Source organism: Cryptomeria japonica, chromosome 2 (genome assembly GCF_030272615.1).
Source record: "Cryptomeria japonica chromosome 2, Sugi_1.0, whole genome shotgun sequence".
Lineage (NCBI taxonomy): Eukaryota > Viridiplantae > Streptophyta > Pinopsida > Cupressales > Cupressaceae > Cryptomeria > Cryptomeria japonica.
The window spans coordinates 145,178,773-145,196,773 of record NC_081406.1 but is presented as its reverse complement, the minus strand read 5'-3'; the positions used below and the strand labels follow the sequence as shown (position 1 = coordinate 145,196,773).

At 36.1% G+C, this 18,001-nt stretch overlaps 1 protein-coding gene across 5 annotated transcripts in view; it reads left to right on the top strand.

Moving 5' to 3' along the window:
- The first annotated feature begins 2,485 nt into the window (after positions 1 to 2,485).
- Positions 2,486 to 18,001, top strand: part of LOC131071340 (uncharacterized Rho GTPase-activating protein At5g61530) — a 109,391-nt gene continuing 93,875 nt past the window's right edge. Inside the window, exons 1-3 of one of the 5 annotated variants that reach the window (XM_059216468.1) lie at positions 2,486 to 2,637; positions 3,206 to 3,453; positions 17,351 to 17,634. In XM_059216468.1, the coding sequence (XP_059072451.1) occupies positions 3,393 to 3,453; positions 17,351 to 17,634 (345 nt within the window). In that variant the 5' untranslated portion in view covers positions 2,486 to 2,637; positions 3,206 to 3,392. The other 4 variants (XM_058007131.2, XM_058007134.2, XM_058007133.2 and 1 more) reach the window with 4 other exon arrangements.

Below are 18,001 nucleotides of genomic sequence, written 5' to 3'. Positions count from 1 at the left end.
AGGGCAAAGAAATCCACCAACCTGACAAAAGAAATCCCTCGAAAACTCGGCGATACGGAGGCGCGAAGTCGGGAGGCAGAGCAAGGAAATCGAAAAATTTGAATGCACAAATAATCTCAAAAGAGTTCACTTCCTCTATTTATACCCCCGATATTTCGTTGTACAGTCAACTTCAACACGACCTTGGGAGTCCGGGGTTTCAGACTTTCGAGGTGAAACTAAAAAAAAAAGAAAAAAACACAAACAGACCTCGGGATTCCAAGGTTCCAAGGTTTGAACAAGCAGGGGCACCTTGGGACTCCAGGGTTTCGAGGTGGACAAAGAAAAACAAGAAAATCAACTTCGGGACTCTGGGGTTTCGGGGTTGCGAAGACAACACAACTTCGGGACTCCGGGGTTCCGAAATGACTACCAACAACACATGAAGAACTCAGGATTCTGGGACTCCGGAGCCCCAAGGCTTCAATGACAAAAAGAGACAAGGAACGACTTCGGGACTCTGGGGTTCCGAGTTTGTGACAAACATAAGAAACAAAAACCTACCTCGGAACTTCGGGGTTCCAAAGTTCCGAGGTCAAAACACAACAAAAAACAAGTGCCTACCTCGGGACTCTGGGGTTCTGAGGTAGGACTTAAAAAACAAGCAAATGACACTTCAGGACTCTGGGGATCTGAAGTTCCGAAGTGTCAAGGCAGAAACTAAAAAAAAAACAAAGCTACAAAAAGCAAAAAGAGGGACCCATATTTTCAAGACAAGGAAACTAATGGGGTTATTTTTTTCATCAAATCATGATTTTTTTTTTATCACACAATTTAATCGATAAAAACTAATAAATAATTATAAGAATGTCTTTCTCTCTATGTTTAAAAACAATCAATTAAGATCAAATACATTAATCGAACTCTTGAGCCATTGGAAAACATGAACAAAAGTTATGCTGAACTTGCATTGAAGTAGTGTGAAATTGATAGTTAGAAGGTCGTTTCTACATTTTACCAAAAAACAAAAACAAAAACAAATAAACCAAAATCTTAAAAATTAATTTTTATTTAAAGAAAAAATCTTTATTAATTAAAATTTTAAAAATCCAAAACTATATTAAATAAATCAATTAAAAATAACTAACACAACAATATAAAAAACATTCATTCCCAAAGCAAAATTAATTATATTCATCCACCCTATAAACTAGAGACTAAAAGTGATTAAAAATTATTATTCATACCCAAAGCATGAGTGATAATTTGTTTGCTAAGTTACTTAAAAAAGGTTGAAAGCACGGATAAGGATTGCTAACCCAAAATGGTTGTTGAAGAGGAGCTAAATCATAGAACAAAGACTTGGAGTAAACAAAACAACAAATGGATGAACAAATGAGGCATTAATTGGCATGAATGTCCCAACACTAACATCAAAATTAAAAAGATGGTGTTAGAAAAGTTCAAAATTGTTATGTGTATAAAACATAATCGCAGAATATAAACACATTATGTCAAAGGATTCAACCCCATGTGGAAGCATGATGAAAAACCCTATTCGAGGGTTGCAATTAAGGGGAAGGCTAAAATTTTAATAGTACAATTGAGGATCAACTCTCATCACCTTAGATGTGAAATGGGTAGATAGACTGCCGCAAATAAAAGTGGGAAGATAAAACTTGCATCTTTTGTAGCAAAGATGTGGTTGAAACCGAGTGACACTTCATCATAGAGTGTGCAACAGACGAGAATCAGTTTGAAAATACTTTGAAAGTGGATAGGGGAGATGACCCAATACTTGAGCAACCTATCTTTGAGCTTCTCAAAATCTTATGTGGAAATTTCAAATCACTCCCAATTTTTTACAGCAACTTACTTGGCAAATCCCCTGCTTATAACTAAGGTTTCAGGGCCACATCATCAAATATGATGCCACATCAACATGTTTTTTGCCAAGTTGTCCAAAACAACCAAAAAAAGGGTGAGACCAATGGTCGCGCAAAAGGGAGGCCCATAGTTGTGTAGCTAATGTGGCATCATATGATTGGTTGCTCTTAACAATTATGGATAGTCGTCATCAACAATAAAAACTTTAAAGTCACAACTTTTGGTGCACTGCTGTCAAAAAAATTGAACATTAAATCAACAAATGTGGATATTAAACAACTACTATCATAGTCATCCACAAATTAGCAAGCTTCTTGATAAGGATTCATAATTAAAAAACTGACATGAAAAAACATGAAAACCACTTGATCTCATCAACACCATTAAATTCCTCCCTTCACTCATTTCATTTTTTAATAGCAAGGATCGTAGAATGTGATTCAAAACGTTGATGCAAAAAACCCTTTACACAATCAAATCTAGAAATTTCTGCTTGATATAGATTGCGGAAGCTTGTTGAAAAACACACCCACCTAAAACATATGCCAGCGAGACATGACCATATGATCATTTCGGGTCAAAAGAAGGTAATTTTTAATACCGGATCAAAGATTAGAAATAACAGTTACAAATATTCGGACAAAGACGTGCCAGCGCAGTCAAAACAAATCCAACGGACAACAAATCCAGCCGTTGACAGCGAATTAAACGAACAACGAACAGTAGTAACAGTCAAGAATATTCAGTCACAGCTGTTGACAGCAATTGAAGGTAAACTTGAATTTATATACTCTTCTGTTCGCTGTCACATTCCTCTTTAATATTCTTCAATTCATACAGTCTATTCCGAAGACCGTTACAAGTTAAAACCCTGTTTTTCGTTTCTGTCTCATCCGAAACCACGGCGCTTTTTGTAAGCCCCACAATTTAAAAGCTCTCTCAGCGCATGTGGTCATCATTTCTTTACAGTATAATTACAAACAAGCCTGTAAAGTGCCTGTAATCATTCTTGTTTAATAAATTAGGTTATTAAAAAACTGCAGATTCTTTAATAATATTAAAGGCAGCGTACAAACATATAACTGAATTATGCCGGCCCGAGTGTTTTGGATCTCCTGATCTTAAAACAAATTTGTCGCATTTATCGCCAATTTCGTTAAAATCCATGGATTGCAGATGCCTTTAAAGCATGTTTTTCTTGTCCTGACGATCTTGACTTTTTCTTGCGATTCATGCCCATCAATTTGACATTTATTTTGTCCTTTTAGGCAGATAGAGTTTATTGTGAAGTTTAAAACAAATTGTCTTGACATATGATTGGGATTGTTGTGATTTGCAGCTTGGATCGCTCGAGCAACTGAGTTGATCAAAGCCTCCTTTTTGCAGAGTTGAAGAGGGTCCGAAAAGCTGCTGGAAGGCAGAAGAGGATTTTTAGAAGTTTCTAGAAGGCCAGGGGCAGGTTCCCAGAAGTTTCTAGAAGATATTTGAAGGTTAAGGAGAGGTTTCCAGAGCTAGGGGAAGAACACATGTCGTCCACGGTAACTTCACAGTGGCGTGAAAAGGCTACGGGATTCTTTTCATCATCCAGTAAGTTTGTTTTGTTCCGTACTAAATGTTCTTCAAGAAGCGGTTATGAAACAATTTTGGTAAAGTTTTGTGAAAGAAATCTTGATTAGAGTAAGTTTTTTAACAACAATGAGGACGAGTTTAGATCAAAGAAAACTTTGTCAGTCTTCCGTGGAAAATATTCGTGAAATTTTCGTGCAAGAAATTCTGATTGAAGTACGATTTTTAAAATCTCTTCAGAGGATTTTTTGTTTGGTTTGGTAAATTTGACCTTTGTTTGAAGCATGATTAATGAAATTTGTGTGGACGAAGTTTTGTTGATTTGGTTAATTCTCTTTTAGGCTAACCTTAATACCTGCAATTTGTACTCTTTTGTGCCCACACCCTGCCAGTTGATGTGGTATTTTATCTTAATTTTAACTTTCAATCGCGTCACTTGGAGATTTGAACCTGGAGCTCCACTTCGGAGCTCTGAAAGATTTTACCACTTAGAGATCATGTCCTTGTACTTGTGATGAAGAAGTTTTGAAGGGAAATTTGTAACTTCTTGTGGATGAATATTTAGTTAATGGGAACTCTGTTAGGTGATCTCCAAGTTGTAGCGGATTAAAAATAGAATGATTCTAGTTGAAAGTTTCATAGCACATCAAAATTTTAATCTCCAGAATAGTTTGCAATGAATGAGACTGCTAAGCAATGCAATTTTTAGTTATAGCTGTTTTCCATTAACCTTTACGCGAATGCTTAACTGAATCCAATGTATTGCTTTGGCTTAATTTTAGGACTGATTTGGTTTGTCTGATATGTCACAACAAATTGAAGTACAAAATCATTTAAAAACATAGGAGATTCACAGTCCATAGCACTAAATTTTTGTAAAGCATTTGAAGAAAACTGTGTCATAGTTTTACATCATACTACTACGCAATTTTTCCAAAAGCTTTTGGAGAAAGCTTTAAAAGGAAATCTAGTAAAATAAGTTTCTACAAAATTTCATAGCATATGGAAATCTTTGTTTTCTGAGCAGATTTTGAGAACAAAACTATTAGCTCTGCAATATTTAATTAGAGCTGTATTGCACTAAACTTGACAGAAAACCAAATTTAGAAGTACTTTCTTTTCATTTTAGTCAATTTTAGGGTTGCTTTTGGCTTTCTTGTAAGATTTGGTTGTCAAGGTAGCCACCCAAGATCAAGAAAGCCTAAAAGCTAATCACGGAAAAACTTAGAAGACTAATATGATGGAGTAAATTGAATTCTAACTAAAAAGAAGCGATATATGCAATGAGATGAGATATGAGAGATAGATTTCTCATATGAGTGGACGAGGTGGGTATACAGATGATACAACACCAAGAGATGTGAATGTACAATCAATATGGGATAATAGGAGATGCAGTCACATGTATAGTACATGATACATCTCCACCAAACTACAAAAGTAAAAGTCACTTTTACATCTTAGGTGCAAAAAATGCAATAAAGTAATAAACTAAATTCAAGGAAAATAAAATGCATTAATACTCCATAAGCATGGCATAGGTGGGTAGTGTCATGTCCTGACCCTAATGTCTCTTGTTCTGTATTCAAGGCAGCTTTGTATGGTGACTAAAATCATCACTTTCCTTTTATCCAATGAATAAAAGTAATATTTAAATATATATGTGGTCGGTAGGATGACTAGTCTTAATATCTTTAATGGATGACTTAACAAAAAGTAACTAATGACTATATGGGGTCGAAGGGTCATAACCCTCTTGAGAAGTGCGGTAATAAGAGAGAGTCGTCTCTCTTAATAATAACACATCTCCTCCCAACAAAGAGACACAGCGTTTGAGAGGCTTAAGAAGGGCCATCGGGTGCTAAGGAGAACATGGAGATAGGGGAAGGGAATCTGCAAAAAGCCAGCAAGTACGTTTTCAGACGAACTGTAATGTCCCCTACTAGGAGGCTGCCAATTCCTGTAACTTAATAATAGTTCTGATCTGATCTGATCGATGATCCAGTCATTGGATGCTTTTGACTCCTTTCCTTTATATCTCTCAATGTGAGGGAGAGGTCACACCTCTTCATTATGGATGCCCTTTGGCAAGAGACACACCCTTTCATCATTAGCACCCTTTGAAAGAGTGCAACTCTTTATTACTTCTGCCCTTTGAAAGGGACATGACCTTTCACAATCAGATCTGCACTTCTTATTTAAATCAGATTTGCACTTCTGATTCCCAAATTATCCCTTCTCAAAATGAGGTTCTCTTCTCTCTTTTATATCCCATGTTTGAGGGAGTTACAACTTTTCCTTCCATGTCTTTTGACCATTCATTAACTTAATTAAATTTTACTGAATCAGTAAATTCTAACTCAAAAGCATCTATTGTGTCTTACTTGATAATCACGTGTTCATGATAACTCAAAAGCATATAATGTGTTTTTCTTGATTATCACCAGAAAGCCCATTTAGACAAGACTGGACACCATATAATGTAATTTACTGAATGCGTTCTAGATCTGCACCGATTACATGTCTTCTATTATATATAAGGATAACAGTATCTTTTTGTGATATTATATATAAGGATTCATGTATATGTGTGTTATGAGTAAGTACAGTCCAGAGATCTATACCCTAAGACTTCTTATGTAGTTAGTTTATACCCTAGAGGACACAGTAAGAGAAATAAGCATTTGCAGTAAGTTAATTAGAAGAACAGAATGCATACTATACTAACAACAAAAGAAACATTCATTCATCCATAACAGACACACATATATAAATCTTTATGATTCCTCATATTATATTATTGCTTGCTACAAAGTGTAGGTCTTAGTCTCTGCTATTATATCTCTTATATCTGTCATACATCTATCTATATCTTCCACATATGATTTACATTCATTATATTTGTGATTTCCCATGAAGGGACATGACTCCTAAATGCATCTAGTGACTTCTCCTTGCTTCGTGGATCATTTGCAGTAGCCTGTTGTAAGATCTTCTTCTTCCCTTGACTTTCTAACATTATTCCCCCTTTTAAAACAATGTCTTGTCTTCAAGACATGATGCTTAGTTGGGAAGGAGATTCTTGTATGTTTCTTTAGATGAGTCAGTGACTTTGCCCAATGTGGCTTTGCCTGTTGCAGTGCAGAGATGTGCCCCTGAATCTGGATTATTGTAGTTTTTGCCTTTATCAAACTACCAAGGATTTGAATATGTGTAGTTGCTTCTTTTGCTTCCCCATTTTGTGGCAAAAGTAGGTTCGGGCTGGTCTTTCTTCCCTAATTTTGACTTGATGGTATCTAAAAAAGCTTCAGTGAATGAGTAGATCTCCCTTGTTGCTATTGACTCTAGGGTTTCCTCAGTAAATGGAGTGGGAAAGGGATCATGTAGGCAAGCTTTATTTAACTCCTTGAAACCTACACAAATCCTTATTTCTTCGGTTTTTTTATTTTGGATGACCATGGGGCTTTCCAATCTGCATCTTCCATTGGTATAATGAAGTCAGCAAATCTTATCTATTTCTGTTTTGACTTTCTTCTTCATGTTGGGATTCATTTGTAGGGTCTCTTTTGGACCGGTTTAACCGCTTCCTTCAATTGAATTTTCTTCACCCCTTACTTTAATTCCTTTCATTTTTTTAAAGGTTCTATGGAATAAATCTTGGAATTTTTATCTTGGAATTTTGAGAGGGTCTCCGCTACCTGAGCTACTACTTTTCTATCCCAGTAGTTCCCTATTTTTGCCATCTTGGTGTCTCCTGCTGCAATGTTTTCCTCTCTTAGTTTGATGGGGTCATTATAGTATTTCTTCTTGGGTTTAATAGATTCTTCTATCTCCCTTTCTCTTTGATCTATTTTATTTCTGGATCGTGCCTTTCTTCATCATCTTGTTGTGCTGCACAACAATGTTTCCTTGCACCAGTTGATTCTAGTTCCAACCATTCAATGTACTTCCACATACCTTCTTCTTTATGGGGTGGAGATGAGAGTTGCGGTGCTGGTACCACTATCTCCTGATCTTCTTTTGGTTTGAATATGATCTCCTTTGTTTTATATAATGCGGTATGCATGTGGGGATTTTCACTATAAAAAGAAAAGGTGTAGAGGAAATTTGTTGTTACTTCATCCCATGTTTTGGTTTCTCCTCCTCTCTTGATTAATGTACAAACTACAAAGTTTTTGCTACTGGGTTTAATGTCCAGTAGAATAGCTGGATGTATAGTCTTTCATCATACTCATATCGTTCTTCCCAATAATATACACATATCTAAGTGGTGTTGTGGTAGGACATCTCCCTCATAAATGGGTATGTCCTCATATTCTCCTACTTTCAACATATATCTTGCTTTTATCAGAATCTTGAAAGCTTCCCACTTGATAATAGTATGCTTATGTCATACATTCAAATTCAGAAAATATAAATTTAACGATCCCTGCTGCTCTAGGCTTTGGTCATGTTGTTGTTTGGTGAGGTGTAATTTCTCTTCCCCCTTTGAACTTTCTTCCTCTATTGTTACCGCTTGTTGTTTTCTGGTATTGGTATTGCCTAGTTACTACTGTGGCTTTACTCTTTTTCTTTGTTTTAGTTTGGTGCAGTACTCTTCTTTTGTACTACTTTTGTCTCTAGTATACCCCTCATCTTTTCCCGACTCATGGTACCGCCTTGTTTCTTCTTTTGGGTTCTCGGGCACCTTGTGGAGGAGCCTTGCTCCCCTGTTTGAATTTGAATTTTGCGGTTCATCATTTTGAGCTTGTGGTCTTGCATTTTTGTAATGTTGATGTGCCTTATCACAACTGAAGGCATCGTGATCCTCATGGCCATAGTGTTTCCTTTTCTCTTTCCCAGCATTTAGTTGCAAAATGTATTGGTTTTCTCCATAAGTGCCATAATATAAAGAGTTTATTGGTTTCTTGATCATGCGGAGGTCTACCCTTAGCACATTGCCTTCTTCTCTCCAATCTCCTTGGGACATTCGTTTCGTATATTATCTTCCTTGCTGCAGTAGTAATATCATATGCTTGGCTGCCTCCATGGTCCCATTTCTTGTTTTACGAGTTCTTGTCTCAGCCGCAACTGCTCAAATTAAGTCGTAATTGCTCCACTCTTCTGTTTTCTTTCTTTTCCTTCTTCTGTCATGATTGATTTTCTATGCGGCAGGCTAATGTTACCAATTTTGAATATGTACCAAAGTATTTGCCATCCTAGGCCATCCTTATCTCTAGTGTGATTGCAGAGAGAAACCACTCCATCTTCTATTTATCGTTCAAGGCTTCTCCTAACCTCCATGTCACCTCTTTGAATCTCCTATCAAATTCTGTGATAGATTTATTGTCTCATTGAGATAGTTCCCTTAGTTTACTTACCTCCTTCTGTGGGGAGTTCCAAAATGTCAAAATTTTCCAGAAATGCTTTCCTTACCTCATCCCATTCCTTATCATTTCGCGGGTATGCTTTGTGGTACCATTTCCTGCTTTGCCAAATTGGTTTCATTAGGAAAATATGTTCCACGACATCACTTGTGTCCTTTTCAAAGATGGGCGTCTTCCTTATGTTGCTCATCTTGTCTTCTTCTGATGTATTCCCTCCTTGACTTTCGGTATTACTTCCTTGATTACTAAAGAGGAAATTAGTATCAGTGCTACTTCCTGGATTTCCCCAATCAACAGTTTGACTTTCGATTTCCTGATTTCTCTACTTGATATGTGATTATCGTTTCTTAAAATATCCCAATCCACAGTATAGACTGTCCACAATCCTCGTCTATTTTCTCTTGTTTCTCCTTTGCTTGTTGTATTTGTATTTGTATTTTCCACTGCATTTTTGTTCTTCTCCTTTGCAGCATATTTGGCTTCTGACTCCCTTCTTTTCCTTTTCATATTTTTGGCTGCACCCACATTGGCGCACTCAGCAGCATCCACCTTGGCGCGCTCCCCTCTCTTCTTTAAAATTTCTTCTGCCATTTTGCCAACTTGTTCTCTCTCTTTCTTTTTTCTTTCTTTTGCCCTTTTGCAGTATCTTTCCTCTCTTTCCTAGTTTTGTTTTGTTTTCCTTTCCCTGACACTCTTATCCATTTTTGTTTTAATCAATTCTCTAGTTTCTTTTGCTTTTTTGCTATCTCCTTTGCCCATGGTATTCTGCTTTGAAATTTCATTAGTCTTCATATAGCTTAGAGTTATTTAAAATCTGAACAGTTGATTCTTTTCAGAGATCCCTTCAGGCCCCTCCCCCCTTTCCATTTGTCATCCTCTAATTGCCTAGCCCTTTCTTACAGAGGGGACCCTTAGGGTTTGACACAAATTAATTTTCTGCTAATTTTCTTTCCTTCTTATGCTTTATACTTTCTTTACAGTTTTCTCTAGGGTCTCGACAACGGAACCAATGTTAGCAAGAGAAATGGGTAAGTACAGTCTGGAGGTCTGTACCCTAGGACTTCTTATGTAGTCAGTTTATACCCCAGAGGACACAGTAAGAGAAATAAGCATTTGCAATAAGTTACTTAGAAAAATAAATAACACATACTACACTAACAACAAAAGAAATATTCATTCATCCATAACACACACATATATAAATCCATATAACTCCTTATATTATATTATAGCTTCATACAAAGTGTAAGTCTTAAGTCTCTGTTCTTATATCTCTTACATCTCTCATACATCTATCTATATCTTCCACATGATTTACATTCATTACATATGCCTATTCTCATGAACGTACATGACACCTAAATGCATCTAGTGACTTCTTCTTGCTCTGCAGAACATTTGCGGTAGCCTGCGATAAGATCTTCTTCTGCCCTTGACCTGCAAACAGAAGGTTTTCAGTGGTTTCTCAATCTTTTCTTCTCTTTTTAGCTTTTCTATTGGTTTAGTGGCTGTTTCTTGGCTCTTAGGAGTTTTTTTCCCTGGCTTCTTCATGGAGGGGAGCTTCTGATGCATAATTTTTTACTGTAATTTTGGCTTCTTTTCCTAAGGAAGAGGGCCCCAATAGATCCCCTCATCTTGCTTGATCAAAAAAACCAAAAGAAAATGAAAATTTCATGTCAAATTTAGGAGCAAATTAAGATTAAGGCAAACTATAAAAGTTGTGGAATACAACCTCACAGAACCCAGTGAACACCTGTATGCAAATAACCCGTCACAACAATGGAAGATTCACAAAACATAAAGATTGCTTTGAAAACCTAGAGCAAAAGAATATGCAATAATAATAATCAGACTGGTTAGGATTACAAAAGGATCAATCCTTATAAAAGGAGATCAAACCTAAAAAAGGAAAACCTTAAAAGCAATTAATATTTAATAATAAATTAATTATTAATATTCCTAAGTTTAGCTTCCTAAATTTAGCTTAAGTGAAATAGAGAAAAGGTGACTTAATTATTAAATCAATATGATTTAATTAATTAAGTGAACTAATGCCTTTACTCTAACACCCCCCCTTAAGATGAAGTTAGGGAGAAGCTAAAAAAACTAAGAAGTAGATGCTAGAAAGCTAAAAATGGGTCCCGACAACAAGGCCTGATGAGGTACCCAAGTACAATGAAATCTTTGTAAGATGGAGAAAAAGAAGAAAACCCCGAGGGAATAAAACTCCTCTCCAAGAAGAGATGAAAGCTCAAGTGAAGGACTAAGAAGCCTCCAAACAAGAATGTTCCAGAAGATAGGAACAAAAGAAGAGCATGAAAAATCACAGAAGCATGAAGAAGCTGCAAACTCTGTCGTAGAATGATTGTTATGATGCTGAAATAAGAACCTCCTCTGAAACAAAAGATGATTAGGATCAAGAAGACATGAATCTGCATGAGTGCCCTCAATGACACTACTCGAATCTGAATTAGATGGCAAACACAGGCAAAAACATCTGGAACCCGAAGATACAGATGGCACAAGTACCAACAATCTGAAGAATTGATCAAATGAAAAAATGGAAGGTTGCCTCCAGAAATAGGAATGCAATAGTGTCCATATGGTAAGTGTTCCATCTAACCGAAATGCATGGGTAACCAGCCGCTGCATCCGCCTAGTAATAGGAACAAATATTGAATACATAGCTCACTCCAACGCGAAACCAAGGAAGGCATTAGAACCAACAGTAGAAACCTCCCCATAATGTTGACAAGGGAGAGGTATGACAGGTACACTGAATCTAAAAGCCATAATGTAGTGCATGAAGAAGAACCAAGAACATCTGACCGTGTAGACATGAAAGTACAAGCAAATACAAAGGGTGTGCAAACCAAGGCACACACGCATGAGAAAAGTATGAAGACAAACAAAGGCAAACATCAAACCCCCATGGCACTTTATATCATAGTGCGAGTACAATAAGGCACAAAACTGATGTGCAAGATCCCATAATACATGTTTTAATACAGAGGCATTTTATCTTAGTGCGATTACAAAATCATAAGTGCTTACAATGAAAGCTCAGAATGTCAAAAAAAGACATAAGACTGGAAATACATGAAGAACATCCAAAAACAAGTCATCCCACGCAAACGAGAAGTTTCCACGATGTCATATGTCCATGTAAATCACCAGAGTGTGAAAACACAAAAAATTGAATAAAATGTACCCGGAGTAAAACCTGGAAAAGTTGCATGGATGGCTGTGAAGAGCTCTGAACACCATCTCAACGTCACTGGAATCACGAAAATTGGAGAAACTGGCGAAAAGTTATGAGCTCGGAACTGAAAACAACACATCTGATTTCAAATGTCTGTAGAATACACCAGCGGCAAAACCAGGTGATGAAACCCACATATCTGGAAAGTAGACAAAACCAGCTTTCCGACGATATCTCGTATGCCAAAAAACGATATCGTATGCCCAAGTTATGGCCAAAAGAAAAAAACCCCTCTTTTAGGGCACAAAGAGGGTCACAAGGGCCATGCAAGCTATCCGTATTGCTGACTGTACCGCTGAAGTCAATGTACTTTTGCTGCAAAGGGTTGACTTTTTGTTTTTTGATTAAATTTTTTTTTATAACAACATGCACCAACTTGATTTTTTTTTTTAACAAAAAAAATTAAAAACCCAGCAATCAAATTTTTTTTTTCCAGCCAGTTGATTTTTTTTTTAAAAATATTTTTGACGTAGGTGCAGGTACAGCCTCACAGATTTTCGTGCCTCGAAACGTGCCAATAAAAAATCATGCCCCAGATGCCCCTGTCACCGAAAATAGGCAAATTATATATCAAAATTCATGGAATCAGCTTTCTGAATCCAACTGTGAGGTCTTTTTGGGCCCAAATTGCTCCAAAAAATAGGTTCCCCCCTAGATCACAAAAAAAGGGAATTTTCAAACCCTCACAAATCTGGTCCCGTGAATCAAAAATTGACAAACAAAAGGTCAATCTTCACTATTTTGCACGTGTTAGATTCAATGGTGAGGTCCAAATCAACCCAAATTGCACAGAAGACCTGCTATAGGTAGAGTCTCTCAATCAAACGAATAGGAAAGCCTTAGGTTTGAAGCTCTGATACCATGTAAAAGTTGTGGAATACAACCTCACAGAACCCAGTAGTGAACACCTGTATGCAAATAACCTGGAAGATTCACAAAACATAAAGATTGCTTTGAAAACCTAGAGCAAAAAAATATGCAATAATAATAATCAGATTAGTTAGGATTACAAAGGGATCAATCCTTATAAAAGGAGATCAAACCTAAAAAGGGGAAACCCTAAAAACAATTAATAATTAATAATAAATTAATTATTAATATTCCTAAGTTTAGCTTCCTAAATTTAGCTTAAGTGAAATAGAGAAAATGTGACTTAATTATTAAATCAATATGATTTAATTAATTAAGTAAACTAATACCTTTACTCTAACACAAACAATTAGTCAACCATCCAAAAGCATCCTTGACAGGTTTTTCTTCTGTGGAGCGCAAATTTCCTAATAATATATCAAATGTTTTTGTGGAAAGAGTCTTGGATAGCTGTCTTATCAAAATAAGTAATTCGCTTAGATTTAAATATTTAAAAAAAGTTAAAAACTTAACCTGTATGAGGTTTCTTGTAAATTACCATATTTGTTTTAAGGAGGTGAACATAAATGAAATTGTCTTACTGTTCTTCTATCTGAGCATGCTTGTAGTTATTATTATTTATCTGCCTGTCTGAAATATGTATCTTGGTATGGACTGATATTTCAAGGACAATAATGTAATGTTCCCCTCTAAATTCTGACCTATGAATCATAAATTACATAATTAGGGTTGGAGATTATACCTGGTCAACTTAGAAACATCAGATTAAATGTAGATTCCTGCACATAACAATAAAACCATATGCAAATAGATACATTCCTTTGATAAATAAGCATGCAAGATTCACATTATGATATGGATTCCCATTTATATAAACATGATGTTAGGAAGGAGGATACTATGAGGACTGCTTTAGAGTCTCTCTACCCAAGCCCAAGAGAGGTTGTTTCCTTAAACCTTCTTGCTCTACTTGGTGACTCTAACCGATCTTCTCATATATCAACCTTCTACATGGCTTACTTGCCTTGCAAGTTTGGGATAACGCTGTAACCAGGTTGCTAGACTCCTTAAGGTAAGTGTTCTCAAGGTCTTAGATGCCTCTGGGGTCATTCTAGGACAGCCAACTTACGAGTCTCTCCTAACCTCTCCATTACACCTTCATTCCCTCCCTCACAAGTAAGTGCTGTAATTCTGATTTAAATACTTATATTTTTATCAGCATGTTCTTAATGATTTTTTGAATCCATGATTCATTACATAGCCTTTACTGTATACATCTTGTATTCATTGTGTGAGATTACTAATAATTGCTGAGATAGTATTTATTTGATTGTGTAAGTTACCATTAATTGTAAATCAGTATTCAGTATATTAACCTGTGTGATGTCCCCTACTAGTTATAAAAGCATAAATATGTTTGCCTGGGAAACAGATGGAAAAAATAAATCAGAAATAGAACCATTGCTCATCTTTCAAGAAAAGTTACATTAATACATACAGAAATTACTTCTTTAGATTATACATATGCAGCAGAAACGTAAATTTATTCAATTGCAACTCAAATAGCCTATAAACATTATTTCTTTATCAACTAGAATGGGGGAAACACGGGATGATCCGGTTAGCCCATCTGTCTCACTCTGGATCCAAAAGCAGTCATTATGCCCTTTTGGCTTACTAATAGTGGCGTGGGTCTTATCCCTGAAATCATTCCTTGTCCCTCCCTTAAATTTATTAATTAAGCCAAGGAAGTAGCAGATTGTAGAAGGGCTTAATTGTTGTCAGTCAGTCACATGCTCTACTGACCTACTGATCTTACATGGACCAGTAGGTGGCTTACTTGGAGTGACAGTATCCTCCTCTACCAATCTCTTTCTCCTCTTGGAATTTTGTGTAAATTAGTAAGTTCTTGCCAGGTTATTATTACTGTGCTTTTCCTGTTATAGATTTGTAAAATATGTTTGTTCAGATTTGAATAAACAACTTGTAATAATTACCAGTCATTCCACCTAATGAATGATTGTGCCAGATGATCAGAATACATAAACATCAGAAACTAGTTGTTTAATTTTATGATTTAACTTTATTAGTATTCTATTTATGTCAACCGTGCTGTGCAATACTGTAAACGGTTCTTAACACAATACTACTCAGATTTGTTACTGTTACGAAATGTTCATTTGTAACCAACAATATTCATATGATATTAAGTTTAATTCGTGGAGCTTCACAGTTCTGTCAAAACATATATCTAGTGCTATTTAATGTTATCATTTAAGTTAAATGGTAGTTTACAGTGGAAACCAGAATACGCGCATGAGGAATTGATGCAAAACACTGTTGAATACCATAAACATGAATTCACATACTTGCCAGTAACACGTCTATTCTATACGCTAAAACCAATCATCCTTTTCTGAGTATGCGACATACCTGGGATGTCACCTTGCAGTTGGGTAAATCAAAATGATGTGAATTGTGTAATCATGCGATGATAGTCTTCCCTCCTTCCTTTTTTCTGCCTGTGTCCATTTCCCAGACCCGACTTAAATAATCTTTCATAGATCGTGTTGTTAGGCTATGACTATTCAGAAAGGTGCGAGTCTTTCTACAGTCGTGTCTTTGTCCTTAGACGCCATGGTTAAGTAACCGATGGCTAAATTACTAATCAACTTATACAATAAACATTAATGATTATTTCGTTATTAAATTAAGAATAACAATTAATTAAATTAATTTTGCCATCATTAAATTAATTTGATAAGGGATTACTTAAAAAATTTGTAATCTGGGAACAAAGAATGTATTACAAAGAGTTTTGTATTCTGTACATTTGTCTTGGGGACATGACAACCTGCTTATGTTATTTGTGCCAGTTGTCTTATGATTGATAGAAGTTATTTAATATTGTTCCTCTATGACTGTAATTGTGTGACTCTCGATCATAACAGCATACCGATATGATGCTAGTAAGTAATCAGAATGATGTTACGGTGGCAGAGTTGCTGGACCATTGCTTTGTCTAAATCCTGCACTTGCTAGCTTGTGCGATCTATCTTCTCCCGTGTCTCTATGCCCTCCTTGGCACCTGATGGCTGGTCTTTATATGTCTCCGCCCTTGAATGGGAAGGTTGCTTGGGAGAGGTCATACGTCTTGCCTTTTGGCAATCGCACCCTCCCTTAAACTTGTAAACAATGATTAGTTGATCGTACCCCTTCCGTAACTTATCTAATTGCATTTATTGGTTAAGATTCAGTTGATATTCATTAGTGATTCTTGATAAGTAAATTCGCTGCTCTATTTCCTGACTTAATGTGTGATACTTAGTACTCTGAGAGTATCTCCTCCTTTTTTTTATATCCCATTTTAAATGAATTCTTCTCCCTTTTATATCTTCCAATATGAGGGAGAAGTCATGCCTCTTCTTTATCATTGTCCTTTTGAAAGAGTCACAACCCTTGAGCATGAATTATATTTTAATTATCTTTTATTCTAGGAATTGTTGTCTTGAACTATTTTCTTTATTTAATTTAATGATCATTATTTCCCTTAGACAAATATTAAATGTCTTTCTTATTTAAACTGGTGTTATCTTATAAGCCAGCCATCTGGAATACCGTTTAAAGGCTATGACTTTATGTAATCAATACTGCTGTGACAAATAATTGTAATGTTTGAAATTTTTTATTTCCAAGTGCTGAAATTACATCCTGTAATACTTTAAGGAGAGAGGGGAAAACTCTAGGAAGTTATATAGGAGTGAGTCTGGATATCTTGTTTTCTTTCTGTCAACTGATACATCCAACTAAAACAACAGATGAGCATCTGACATATGCATTAGCTACACTCTTCAAAAACTTCCTGGTGTACTAAAAGGAAGAAAATGAAACTAAAGAAGTCAAGAAATACAGGCATCAGTTTGTTGAAAATCCTTGACATGTCCAATCTACACCTGGAAATGACTTTGATTGTAGTCTTTCTTTGTCTGATAATGCGAAGCTATGATTTTCTATAGTCAATTTGAATATATTTCTCCTTGTCAGAGTCCTAAATAAAACAGAAAACAAATCAGTAAACTGGGTATTCAACTTATCTTTGATTCATACTAATCTGCAAAGCAGCCTTGAGAACAGCGATGTGCAGACAGGTAAGCTTCAACAAAACATAATGGGTAATCTTAGACAAAGTATAACAGGAACATCAGCTAAGAGTAATGTGAATGAGCTTGCTTTAGTCTTGGGGTAGAAGAAAATTGTAACATGATCATCCAAATTACTCCTAAGCTACACGTAATTGAAATCTGTGGATAATTCATTAAGAAGCAGCAGATGAATTCTGACATGATTGCTTGACACTGCAATTGTTAGGTATCATACTGTTATCATGGCTATACATTTCTAATCCTTGTTTGATACACAGGTATCAAGCTAAAACAGGCAAGCCATACAGCAGGAGCATTTGTAGAAGAGGTTGCAAAGGATGCAGGATCTAGTGTTGCAGAAGCAGCTGAGCGTGCTGGAACTGCAGTAAGAACACGATGGACACTTCTTCAGCAAACAAGACAGCAGCAACCATCACCATTGTCACGTGATTCCGTGCAGGATCGTATTCTTTCTGCTGCTGCTTCAACAAGTGTACTGTTGAAGAGGAGCTTATCAGAAACAAAGGAAAAGGTTGCTTCTGGAAGAGTTGTTGTGGGAGAGGTATGTGCTTCTTAAGCATCTTTCCCTTTAACATGCTACTCATTATCCTTAATTGCCATTTTTTTATCATCATTATTGCCACCTCCATGCTAATTGTTTTGAACAGTTTGATAGACAATGTTTAACTTTATATGTTTCTCTGTTATCTTGTGGCTGGATGTCAGCATTACAAGGTTTCAACCATAAAGTTCTTAATGAGCTCTTCAAATTCCTGTGTTTTGCAGTAATCCTGTCTAGCTTCAGAGCTAGAGATTGCTGAGAAGAAACAATTTTCCCTTACGTAGTATTGTCTGCACAAGGTCATCAAGAGATGTTTCATTCGTCATTCGCAATGATCCTTCTTTCCTTTGTCTCATCTCAACATAGC